The sequence below is a fragment of the Canis lupus genome, chromosome 6 (assembly GCF_011100685.1).
Source record: "Canis lupus familiaris isolate Mischka breed German Shepherd chromosome 6, alternate assembly UU_Cfam_GSD_1.0, whole genome shotgun sequence".
In the NCBI taxonomy this organism is placed as follows: Eukaryota; Metazoa; Chordata; class Mammalia; order Carnivora; family Canidae; genus Canis; species Canis lupus.
Window position 1 is genome coordinate 29,209,346 of NC_049227.1, and position 13,532 is coordinate 29,222,877.

The window sequence follows — 13,532 nt, forward strand, 5'->3', positions numbered from 1 at the left end:
CTGTGTCTAATTATTCAAGTTCTTTTTTTTTTTTAATTTATTTTTAAATTTTTTATGCAGGACTCAATCCTATTCAAGTTCTTTTATGCTGAAGATTAAAATTCTGGGATGAATAATTCTCAAGGTTTATTTATTTATTTTTATTATTATTTTTAATTCTCAAGGTTTTAAAACAGCAAGACCTGGGGTAATGGGTGACTCAGTCAATTAAGCATCCAACTTTTGATTTCAGCTCAGGTTGTGATCTCAGGGTCGTGAGACCAAGCCCCATGTTTGGCTCCATGCTCAGCAGAGTCTGCTTAAGATTCTCTCTCTCTCTCTCTCCCCCCTTCTGCCCCTCCCCACTCTCTAAAAAAACAAATTAAAAAATAAAAAATATTAAGTCCTATTTTTGAGACCTAAAGAGTTTTCTGGCAAGAAGATGTACACATAGCTCCACCTACTGGATACGAGGGAGGGAATTTTGGTAACTTTTGGGGCTGTCACATCAGAACTTTTTGGTAGGAGCATATGAAGAGGTTCCTGAGCCCTAGACCAACACTGTCATTTTAAAGATGAGGAAAATGACACTCAGAGAATATAAGTGAATTCTGTATAAGGCCAACCACGTAGGAAGTGGGGAACCAGAATAAGCAGACCTGGGCCTTCTGGCTCTTAATCTATAAGATGACAACAAACTCTTATATAAAGATCTTACTGGAGGTAAACCTTTCAGAAAGTATCTTTTTCATCTTCAAGTGTCTCTTCCCAGGGAACAGCATTTTCTTCCCCCACTCCCCAAAATGATTAATTTGAAAAGAAATTTATTTTAAACCCCAGAAAATCCTACATATGAGGATTGAAAACATACTTTTGAAACTTCTACTTGGAAAAGGGGCTTAACTGTTAAGACAAGCTATCTTTCAGTAATAAAGAACTCTCTTCCCCAAATAATTGGGTAATCTGCAGCCAGATGCCATGTGACCTGAGGCCGACCTGAGAGGAGACACATCACACAGAAGAGATGCTTCCCATGAGGAGACTGCTTTTCGGACACTGAAGAGATAACAGTACAAATAAGCAAGAGCCTGTCACCCATTAGCATTCACCAACCTTTCTAACTTGCTGAGGCTGACTGAGCACATGTGGCGTGAAAGTATCTTGTTTCTGAGGTACAGTCTGGGCTAAGCCTGAGGACAGGGTGGCAGTTGCTGTCTGAGGCTGAGTCTGGATTCCTGCTTGTGCTGGAGTCTAGGAAGCAAATCAAAAAATCAATTTAATTATCAAAATCATACTCAGAATCAAGAGTCTGAATGTGGAGACACCTGGCTGGCTCAGTCGGAAGGATGTGCAACTCTTGATCTCAGGGTCGTGAGTTTGAGCCCCATATTGGGTGTAGAGATTACTAAACACACACACACACACACACACATACACACACACATATATATAAATAAAAAAACCTTGGATATGGAATAACTGGTCATGTGGGGATTGTATCTGAAATGGAATAAAATATTTACAGATACATACTTCAATTCATCAACACATAGATTTAAGCCTTAATTCTAAACCAGAGAGTGACACACAGGACCAGTTATTTTCATGTTCTTATTTCTTCAGTGGTTATGATTTCATTTGAAAATTTTGAGAAAAGAGAAAACTGAAATAAAGGCCTGCAGTGGCTCTCCACATACTAGGTCAGGGGTTGTAATAATTGTAATAGCAGCGAAGAAATCTGTGAGGCCCAAACTCCTACTTTGAAGTTACAGGATGTGCTCCCTCTGGGGGCAGTCAGCCACGTGCTGGAGCACACAAAGGCCCAGGATAAAACCCAGTTCTTGATCTGACAACATCAACTTTACTGGAACATTTGGTTGGAAAACAAAGGTCGAGAAGATCTATCTTACAGAGTAGAGTAGACTTTCGATTTCACAGACACTGTAAAGGTTCAATAGGGGAATCAGAATTTCTGCACATGCGAAGGGCCTTCGGGTCATGCTTCCTAACCCCAGGGGAATAGGATCACTCCTTTCTGCCATTAAGAGTGTCCAGGGCATCAAAGTTGAGGAACACTGCCACAAACAGTTTCTGTTTACTGGGGCCCTCACACTTTGCTGAAACCTATCAAAATGCATTCCATAAAATAACTTAAGGTCAATATACAGGTTATGGAGGCATTAAAGGAGATTTCATGCCTACCAGAGTTTCATCACCTGTCTTGGCAACATCCTCACTCCTAGGGTTGTGGACACATTTCCCTTAGCTGCCCAATGTGCCTTTGGCATCTTCACCTCACTGGTGTCTTTCAAGAATTACATTTAGGAGGCACCATACAGGAGTGGGTGTAAAGTGAAAACTCTGCAGTCAGAATTACCCAGCTTGTGGCCCCAGTTTCCCTATCTCAGTATGGATGTTATCACTTAGATCTTCTGGGAGAAGGGACGGCTAAAGGGAGTAAGCCAGTTAAAGTACATGGATGGGATGCCTGGCTGGTTCAGTCAGGAGCATGCGACTCTTGATCTTGGGATCATGAATTCAAGCCCACACTGGGTATAGAGATTACGTAAATAAATTAAGAAATTAAAAAAAAAACCAAAATACTTGATGCTGTGACTTGCACACAAAAAGTACACGGTGACACTGACCTTTTTCATGATCCTGTAACTGGTATTTAAAAATGTTTGCATGTGTGATACTGTGTTCACTAAAGATAAAAGGTATGGAAAGTAGAAAGCACCCCTGTCTTTACCATCAAAAAATGGCCAGCTAGGAACATTTCTGAATTCTATCCTACGCCCCGCACACATCTGCCACTCTGAAGCCCGGTGTGGATGCATTCGTGAGGAAGCATTAGGCAAGTCTCAGCTCTCAGCAGGCTGTAAGGCAAAGGAGTTAGAAGACACACTTCACACCTGGAGTTTGAGGCTGCCTACGGGGAGCTGCACTGAGGTGACGCCGGAGCCCTGGATGGACAGTGGCAGCAGCAGCTGAGCAGTTTGTGTGGTCAGTAAAGCCTGAGGCGGAGTGACAACGGTAGGCGGCGGCTGTCCCTGGGAACTCACGTAAAACTGCGGGACGATGCTCTGCTGCTCCGCCTGGGCCCCAGGGACCTCCTGCTTGATCACCACAGCCTTTTTGGCAACAAGGGTCTGGCCCCCTGTTGAGATGGGCGGGCCTACAGAATGGCTGGCTCCTGGGCCAGGCTGCCTGGAGCTGGAGCAGTCGCTGAGTGAGGTCTCATCCTTGACGGAGGAACCAACGCTGCCATGTTTCTGATCTGACTTGGTGGCGGAAGAGGCTGGGGTGCCGGCCTGGGGTTCTAGGGGTGGCGGCGGTGGCGGCTGCCTCTGCCCTCGCTTTTCAACTTCAAGCTGCATTTTCAGAACTTCCACAAGCTTCTGCTCTTGTTCCAGTTTCCTCTTGAGCTCCTCGATCTGCTTCTCCTTCTCCTGGAGCTTGCGGTCCTTCTCAGCTGCGTCCAGTTCCAGACTTGACAGCGTGCTGCTGGTGGGGCTTGGGCTGTCTTCACTGCCCGTCACTCTCAGCGGGGACGAGCACAGGAACTGTGCTGGAGACATCATGGTCATAATTTCAGTGAAAGTGTCTGCCATGTTTGTGTCCTCAGTACCGAGGCTGGACTGTTCAGAGGGGGATGGTGAGATGGGCAGAGGGGAATTGACGTTCTCAATGTTGCTGGTGCCAGTGGGTGGCAATTCGGCCTTGAAAGAGGAGCCCGAGCTTGTCACAGAGTTGTGTAGTGTTGTTACCGGCAATGCCACGGTGACTTCTGGGTTACTGGTGACGATAGCAGATGCTGGCACAGCCAGGACACTGCCGGCAGCAACGCCACTACTGTTTATTTCCTGGTAGGGTTTCAGGCGTTCGATGAGGTCTGGTTTGGTGCCCGACACTGGAAGACCCCTTAACTTCAGTTCTGTCTTCAGTTCTGATACCTGGAAGTACAAACAAGTCACATCTCTTCTGGCATTGCAACTTCTGACAAATCTATGGGACACTTAGCCTACCTCCGTCAGCTCCCTATTACCACACACAGGCAAGTGGACAGTTTTTCTCCCTAACCCACGTAGACACGCACGGCTACAGACCCTGAGCACTACAAAGGCCAGTGATAAAGCAAGGGCTTTTACAGGGTAATTCCTGTTATGTCTAAGGATTTAAAACCAGCAATCATGATGATAATCGGTACATTCACTGAGTTTACCATGTGCCAGACACTGCTGGAAATGCTTTATTCTTTTAATTGACCTTCAAGGTAGGTGTGGGTATTATTATTAGTATTTTTATTCCTATTTCACAGAGGAGACGGGGGCAGAGAGAGGTTGACTCATTGTGGTTTGAGCCACCATGGATAACCGAAGGCTGCGCTGGTGTGGAAACCCACACACAGGCTGGCCTTGGAGATCAGATACTTGACTGTTACATTTTCCTGCTTCTCCCACACTTGGCAATGAGCAGGGAGGAAAAAAATCTGCCTCTATAGTCAGAACTGGTTTGATGCCTACACATGCTATATGTTCAAGGAATGAGAATCATTATTGGACATTTTGAAAGAAATTTAATGGACATAAACAGAAGGTACCTCCGTAGAGGTTATCTAATGTTGGTAAAGTTAAAAATCTACTGAAAGCTTACCTACTCATTACTAGACAAATGTGGCAAATCATTTACATTTCTGTGGTACCTGTGGGTGAGTAAACTCTACTTGGAATTATCACCTTTAAGTCATCCAAGCTAGAAGGCAGAGGTCCTGGTTTCCTCACAGGAGCAGATGTATTCTGTCTTGGTGTGTTCGGTGTGGTATTGTTCAGAGCTGAATTCCCAGTGTTGCTATTTTTGTCGTTGAGTGGCCTTCAAAAGAACAAGAAAGTGAGAGTTTATAATGAAATAATTTCTGAATTTGACGTTGTTTCTGCTAACAGTTTGACTGTTAACCCATGAAGAGAAGAAATGCCACCACGGTCAGGGATTGGAAGACTCAGTATTATGAAGATTGCAATCAAATAAGATCTCAGTAAAAAAAATCCCTGCGAGTTTTGTTTATCTGCCTCCTTGGTAGGAATTTTGAAGGTGATTCTCAGTTTTATATGGAAATACAAAGAACCAACAAGGGTGAGAAGCAAAGCAAAGCAAACAAGGCTGGAAGAGTCATACCACCAGATATCAAAATTCATTACAAAGTCAGTTACTAAGATTGTGTGCTAGTACAAGGGCAGAACAACAAATGGAAGAAAACAGAAAACCCAGAAACAGACCCTCACAGAGATAGCTTCTTGAGTTATCACAAGGGAAAGGAAAAAGTAGGAAAAGGGTGGTCCTTACAATAAATGGTGCTTGGCCACACTGGATATTCATACAGGAAAAAAATAGGGCCCTTGACTGACCCCTACCTCACACCATCTCAAAAGCTTAAATGTGAATTATGAAAACAATAAAGCTTAGAAAGCTTAGGATAGTATCTTCATGTCCCTTGGGTAGGCAAAGATTTCTTAAACAGTACACAAAACGCATTAAGATGGACACCTTTAAGAGTGAAGTCAAGCCACAGGAGAAGATACTTATAATACGTATTTCTGACAAGGCCTCATATCTAGAATATACAAAAAAGCCTTACAAATCAGTAAGAAGACAAAACCCAATGGGACAATGGGAAAATCCTGAGCAAGCCTATCACAAGAAAGTATATCCACTTGATCAATAAACGTGTGAACAAGTACTTAGCCTCAATAGATATGAGGAAAACGAAGAAAAGCACAACAAAATAGCACTGTATACTCAGCAGAACTGCAGTATGATGAATAAGACTGTGGATATCAAGTACCCAGGCATCCAAAGCTCTCAATCACAAGGGGAAGTATGAGTTGGCATGACCACTTTGGAGAACTGTTTTAGGCTAACTACTAAAGAAAACTTTCACCTATCTTTTGATCCAGTGGCATTCCTAGAAAGACACATGACAAAGATATACATATGTGAATCAAGAGACACAGGTGAGAATGTTTATTAGGGCAGTATTCATACTAGCCCCAACTGAAAACAACCCAACTCTCCACCAAGATGATGATGGGTGGATCAATTACAGAACACCAAACAGGAGTAAAAATTCACTGCTACTATCTGTACCAGTAAAGATGCACCTCACAAACACAATGTTGAGCAAAAGAAGCCAAACATGTATGTATACTGTAAGATTGCCTTTATATACTGTTCAAAAGCAGGCAAAACTAATCTATGGGATAGAAGTCAGGTAGTCACTGAGAGGGGAAGCAAGGGGGCTTTTTGGAGGTACTGATGATGTTCTATTTCTTGATTTAGGTGGTGGTTATAGAGTTATGTTTACTTTGGCATCAATTTGTGATCATAATCAAGTTATGATTTATGGGCTTCTCCATAACCTATATGTCATTTAAAAAGGTTCTTAAGGGATCCGTGGGTGGCTCAGCGGTTTGGCGCCTGCCTTTGGCCCAGGGTGTGATCCCGGAGTCCTGGGATTGAGTCCCAGGTTGGACTCCCGGCATGGAGCCTGCTTCTCCCTCTGCCTGTGTCTCTGCCTCTCTCTTTCTCTATGTGTATCATGAATAAATAAAATCTTTAAAAATAAAATAAAATAAAAATGTTCTTTAAAAAATGTTGGTGAATTTGTTGTACTGTATTACTCATTTCCCTAAACTCCTTTCCATATCAAAACCAGATCCCTAACTTCTTGCCTCTATGATACTCTTGGTAACAATGGCATTTCCTCTTCTGGGTGGCTGATCTCTATTAGGAGCAAGGTCCACCTGACGGTTGATACTGTAGAGCCAATTCCATCAGAGCACCAGGCTTTATTGTTATATAAACCTTGGTGCTGAAGCGAGGAGACTTTGAATTCCTAACGGAATTCAAACAGGAACAAATTCCTAACGGAAACAGGAACCTGAGCCGATGTTGCTTATGGGGAGAGGTCCCCAGTTAGATGAGCTTTGTCAAGTGAGTTTTCAGAAGATCATGTTTGAAGCCATTTCCGGCCCTGATAACAGCTAACTCTTGATGTCCATTTTGGGCACTTTTAAAATCTGCCTAAATTTTGTGGCAGTTAAATACTTTAAGTATTTGAGATACTTGAAGTTTGGATGGAATGACATATGTCTTATGTATCATTTTTTTCCTTTCTAAAAATTCAGTTTTAAAATCTTACATTAGAATTATGAAAACACTTAATGTAAGTCAGTATTTTTCAACCTTATTTTCATTACTTTCCCTACAAGGAGCTTTTTTAGATTTTTTTTTTTTCCTCACCAACCTCCCAGGGAAATTTTAATACCACAGATGTACTGCATAATTACCTATGTACTACATGTGTGTCTGTGCTTAAATAAAAAGTGCAAGATTCCTCCCAACCAACTTTGGCTCTCTTGTGAACAATATTATCTCCCTGAGAAGGCACAATGTAAATTTATTATTCTATTCATACAGTATTTTTGGTTGAGATTCTACAATATCCTACTTGTTACTATGATTAACAGTTCAGTGTTTACTTCAGCCTTTGAAATAACAAGTTGATCTGTTTCCTCCCCAAATTGATGGAGAAAGAAAAGGTGGTGTGTGTGGGGGACCTTGATGAATGTGATGACAGAAACACAAGTTCAGAAATACAAAGGAACCTTCCAGGGCCCTCCAGCAGGGTGTGGCCACGCTGTGACCACAGCCCCGTCTCCTACGGTTGCTGCTCTTCCCAAGGTGGCAGGATTCTTGTGTTATCAAGTAGAATCCCACTGCCGGGGGTGCTACGAGACTACAGGACCTCCACATTGTTTCCTCTTCCAGAATTTTGGTTAGAAGAAACGCTGTATTAGAAAATAATGTCTCCACTTTCAGGACGTGGACATTAAACACAAGTGATGCTCAGTCTTTGTGTGGTGAACTAATACACGACAATAAGCTACCTTTCCTCCTTGTTCTTTTCATGTGATGCTTTCCTTGGGTGGGTGGCATGGCTGCTGCATTATTGGGAATGTTTATGGAGGAGAGGGGGACTGTAGTCTTAGTGGAAAGAGAAGGTACTCTTAGAGACCAGCTACCCAACACCTCAGATATCCTCCTCCCATCTACAGACCTGCCCCAACAGTCCATTTCTTTCATTATCGAAAAGACTATTTCACAGATAGCACACACACAAAAATCCTTTTATGGGATTTTCAGTTTAACAGGTTTTCTTGCCTGGAGTAGGGTCAGTAATTTCAGCTCTTCCTGGAGTTACTGGAGGAGGAGGAGGACAATGTCATGTGTTGAGTGTGCTGCTCGATATATCGTAAGGAGTACACGGATGGGAGCCAGGGTTCGCGCTCGCATCCCTGCTGCCTGCGCTGCTCAGAGCATCATAAGGAGCACACAGATGGGAGCGAGGGTTCGAGCTCGCATCCCTGGTGCCTGCTGCCTGAGGGCAGAGGCAGGGGAGGATGCCTCCCTCAGGCCCAGACAAAGCTGTAAAGCGGCGGCAGTTTGCCTCTGATACTTTTCCAATTCTCTTTGGTCTTCCCTGGTTCCCTTCCAATGTCAACATCTCACTCAGGCCTGCTTGCTCTTAAAATAATAACATGCAACACAAATTCTTTCTTCATCACTGTGCCCCGATGTTTTAGATTTAAGTACTTCACAGTAAGGTCTGAATGACTAATAGGTCTAATCTTCTTCGAGATATCAGGGTCTTAAGAGAAAAAAGTGGAATTGATAATTGTTAGCATATGAGAAGAAGTTTCTTAACAGAGGGGCTTTTTAGTGGGTCTTACTCCTTTTCTATTCCTAGAAAATAGGGCTCCCTAGGGAGGAATGCTTAAGCATATGTGTAGAAAGCAGGAGTCAAGTTTCTACAGATTATAAATTGGGTGGCTTGGTCACCAAAAATATTTTTTATTTTAATGAAATTTTGCATCTTTTTTTAAGAGTTTGAGTTGAATGCAAATATCCCTTTCTGCTAAAAACTGAGGGAAATGAAGGACAAGTCTGCATTTTTATGTTATGCTTCCAGAAAATGCATACTAAGGATGGCTATCTCAAAATTTCCTTTAGCACATCACTAAAATTTGCTATGGATGCCTTGCTATAGATTCAGTCTTGGAAGCTGTTGGAATTCACTTCCTTCTGTCCCTCCCAACTGGACTCAGACTCAGGAAACATGTTCCCTCTCCACAGTTGTTGGTCGCCGAGACCTTAGTTGTCTTTGAAAAATCTCTCATCTGTTCCTTCCTTTCCGTTATCAACACCCTTTCATCTTCTCACATCTACTTTGTTCTGAAAATTGTCTTTCCTGTTTCCAGACTCCCCTTCATTACCAGCAGCAAACATTTCTTTCTCGTGCTTTGATTTCACCACAACAGCCTTCTGAATCACCTACCACATCAAGATTCAAGGCTGCTCATCTGCAAGCTCCTCCAGACAGTGGTTCTACTCACTTTTGTCTTCTACTTTTCTCAAAAGCTAATCACATTCTTTATTCGGGCTATTTTTCTCATCATCCAACAAATAGTCATCGCCCACTCCTTCCTCTGTCCTTGCACCAGGATCATTCTCCTATGTTTGAAAGGGCCCTTCCCTTCTTTCAGGCTCTTTCCCATATAAATATCCCACTTTTTCATAAAGCTTTCCTTGACCACTCCAGCTTCTAAACTTGTCTGCCTGTTTTTTTTTTTTAATTAATTAATTTTTTTGAAGATTTATTTATTCATGAGAGACACAGAGAGAGGCAGAGACACAGGCAGAGGGAGAAGCAGGCTCCATGCAGAGAGCCCGATGTGGGACTTGATCTGGGGACTCCAGGATCACACCCTGGGCTGAAGGTGGCGCTAAACCGCTGAGCGGGTTAAACAGGGACCCAGGGATCCCTTTTTTTTTTTTTTTTTTTTTAAACTGTTTATAACAGGCTGCACACTTTTTATGCTTTTCTCATAGCACCTGATGCTATCTGGGTGAATAATATGCAAATCTTCCCTGGGGAGTAATTGTGAAAAGTCACTTCTAACTTGAAAGGTCCGGAATGTATTTCTGAGGACAGAAACTGGACCAGAACGCAGGCTGTTTTCACTGGGACCCAGGTAGTCCCCTGTATGCTACACTTTGATGACACTCAACACCAATAAATCACAACATCCAACCTTTAGACACCAGTGGTCCTCATCAGAAGACCACGGTACAAGCCCCCAGCCCGTACTTAAGTGGTGCCGGCAGGATGGTCTGGTAGTTGTAATGCTGCTGCTGCTGGCTCAGGATCTGGAGCTGTAGAAACAACTGCTGCTGCTGGAGCAGGCGGGCGTAGTTGGAGTCCATCTGCGGCTCGCTCTTCTCACCTTTCTGGTCGGGAGGAATGTACTGGTGGTACTTTAGCTTCTTAACGCGGGGCTTGGGCTCTTTGCACTTTTTGCTGCGGTGTTTGTCATTAGGATTCTTGGGATGGCTTTGCTATTTTTGAGAAAGAGAAGAACATTTTAAGGGATGCCATCACAAGCGGCCTATGTCACTGGGTGCCCAAATGATCTGAAATACAGAGGTGGTGCACCCCAGAACCTGGGGCGGCTGCTTGGGAAAGTGACAGTATTAAATACATTTCCAGAGCCAGAGAAGTGTGTACGCTTCCTCTGACCAAGATGTCTGGCTCCTAAGAACTGACCTTCTCCTGCTGCTTTGTTCCCTCAGAGCCAGAGAACAATATTCAGCTCAGCATTATCTATTGGGTTTCAACAAGCAGTCACTTGAGGTGTCACATGTAGACACACTTCTAATGGAATAGAACAGACTATAAAGTTACGTATTCTTTTTTTTAAGCCTTTTTTTAGAGGGGGGTGGGGAGGGGCAGAGAGAGAGAGATGGAGAGAGAGAATCTTAAGAAGGCTCCATGCCCACTGCAGACCTTGATGCAGGGCTCGATCTCATGACCCTAAGATCATGGCCTGAGCCAAAATCAAGAGTCACTTAAGTGACAGAGCCCCCCAGGTGCCTGCCCCTCAAGTTATGTATTTCTAAGGAAAATGTATATCAAATACTGCAATCTCACATTATTAATCAATTCACTGTCATTTGCTTATTGTGCTGTTACTAACAGATTTTTATCCCTGATCTTTCAAAGCGGTTACAATGGATGGAGTCTGGGTTATGGAGGTTGTACCCTAACTGTTATGTAATGATGAAACCATTGACTCGGCTGATCAGGAAGGCACCTATGGAAAGAGGGAGGGGGACAGACACACAGTAACCAGGATGTCTCAGGCTAAATCTGCTATTACCTATTCATTGGCATGTTCTCTCACAACGTGAGGGTGGGGAACAGCTTTCGTCACAGAAAAATCCACAGAACTGTGGGCTGTTTCCTACTGTGTATCTGACTTTTCCCCTGTAGCACAGTCCTAGGATCTCCGATCTGGCCTCTGAATCTCACATTCTCAAACAGTGCCTCCTGCCCTAGAGTCAAAGGAAGGAGACACGAGTGAGGGGAGAAATTTGGAGAGGAGAGATGGGTCACCATCCAAACTGTCTCTGTGCCATCCGTGCCACACGTCTGGGGATAGAGCAGAGGAGGAGAGCTGATGTTATTAGCTCAGCTGCCACATGCCACACTCTGGAATTTCTGGCTCCAGTACTACATGATGGAAGATGGTGAGATACACTTAATGTGCCCCAGAGCCACAGACACTGGGCCGCACAGACACAGAGAGGCTGGAGGAGAAGCAGAGCCTTGTGTGCAGGAGAGTGGAGGCCAGAACAGTGCTAGAGGGTGGATGGAAGTGAGGAACCTGCACCAGGCTAACGGAGCTGCCCTGTGTTCCTGGGGAGGCAAAAAGAAGGCTCACCTGCCCTGCAGGAAGGAGCCTGGACCCTGCCTGGCCTTGTGGCTTCTTCTGCCCTCACTTCCTCATCTGGAAGGTGCTGGGAGGGTTGGCTAGCTCTCTACAGCCCCTTTACACTTCTAAAAGTTTGAAATCAGTGTTCTTCTTTGTTTGGCAAAAGCTGTATCTGAGATGATGACATTATTCCTCTGTCTATCCATGCCCCTGCCCTTTATTTAGCAGTTCTAAATACACTTAAAAAAAAAAAAAAAACAACTTTACATGTATACTACATATTTGAAAGTTTGATCTTCTGTAGTGTTGATTCACTGAATTATTTGCACCAAGTAAAAAGTAGGGACCAGTGCCACCAATCTGCAGCTTATCTGAAGAGCAAACCAAGCTTCAAAAGGGCAAATCTGCTAAATCAAAAACACAGCTGCTTGTCTGAAGCCTTTAACCTGTCATGTAATATATCTGGAATACCACTGAGACTGACCTTGTGTATAAAATCCAAAATTATGTTACCATTAAAGAGATCTGTTTGTGAGGCTCATGACTCCCAAATGCTGTGCTAAAGCAGCTCTATCTTACTGTCCTCCCAGTGTTCCTCTCATCTTGGCAGCCTGGATGGTAGCAGAATTGGGGATTGCTGATAAAATGTATCCTAAAGCCTTTTTGCATGGCTCCAGGAGTTGCATGGAGACCAAATTTTGCACGGTTCTTCCATGACTACAGAACAATAGGGCATTTGTTGAAGGTGGTAGTTTCCAATACTAAGGCGTGATTGAGCAAGTCTGCCTGTGGTTTTGTTTTCAAGGCTTCAGACCAAAAGCCAGGCTGGGGCAATGCAGACTTGTGCCTCTGTGTTCCACGTACAGGGCCACAGACAAACCACCAGTAGAGACCTCAAACCAGCATGTGTGCAGGGAACTCACCTTTACCAGTGCTGGCCCAGGCTTTGCTGAGGACACAGTGTTGGTGGGGAGAACAGGAGCTGTGGACCTGGTGGGGGGCTGATCCGTAGGAGGAGTTTTCAAGAATTCAGGAACTGCTGGGGATACTGGAGTAAACTGGTGGAAAAGGCAGAAAGGGAACAAGTCTGTGAACTCAACGACATAAAATTAGAAAAGCCAGAATTAGAAGGGAATGACCTCATTTTTTTTTAAGTTGACTAGAAAAGAAACAAAAGAAAGATATACTATTATGTCTGAGACCCAGATGTTGGAATAACATGCGTTACCTCGATGGAGCCAATTAGTCTTTGCCCCAACAGCAATGAAAAGCTCAAGCTAAATAAGGTTAGGTTGACTCCACCCTAGTAGTGTTTTCTTAGAAATATGGTCAGAACCACCCTGTTTTGGCAGAAGAAAAGTCCAAGACTCTTGTAAAAATGATCAAAACAATACATAATACTTGTAAGGTTCTCCTGCTGTAGGAATCACAGTAATGATCCTGCTGAATTCAAATGTGATATTTAGCCTTTGTTGCAGGGTCTGATCAGCCTCTATAGCACACCCCAGGCCTGGTAACATTTTGTAAGAAAGCTCCTATTTCCTGGAGGTGCACTCCAAGTACATGTTTTTAAATGTGCTTTCCAGCTTATGTCCCTGTGTCCAGGCCTGAATAGTGCTCTCCTTAACCACTTCCCCCATTTCTCACAGTGAGAGGGCATCTGAAGAATGTATTTTGATTATATCGACTCATTTCACTGATGGTGCACCCTCACACCTAAAG

General features: G+C 43.7%; 1 protein-coding gene across 12 annotated transcripts in view; it reads right to left on the reverse strand.

Annotated features, from left to right (window-relative positions):
• MRTFB (myocardin related transcription factor B) overlaps positions 1-13,532 on the reverse strand; it is a 210,922-nt gene that overhangs the window by 35,173 nt on the left and 162,217 nt on the right. For 10 of the 12 annotated variants that reach the window (XM_038540314.1, XM_038540304.1, XM_038540306.1 and 7 more), the window contains 5 exons: positions 12,734-12,868; positions 10,187-10,434; positions 4,719-4,851; positions 2,895-3,935; positions 1,093-1,230 (listed from right to left, as the gene is read on the reverse strand). In XM_038540314.1, coding sequence (XP_038396242.1) covers positions 1,093-1,230; positions 2,895-3,935; positions 4,719-4,851; positions 10,187-10,434; positions 12,734-12,868 — 1,695 coding nt within the window. The remainder of the gene's footprint in view (positions 1-1,092; positions 1,231-2,894; positions 3,936-4,718; positions 4,852-10,186; positions 10,435-12,733; positions 12,869-13,532) is intronic. The other 2 variants (XM_038540313.1, XM_038540312.1) reach the window with 1 other exon arrangement.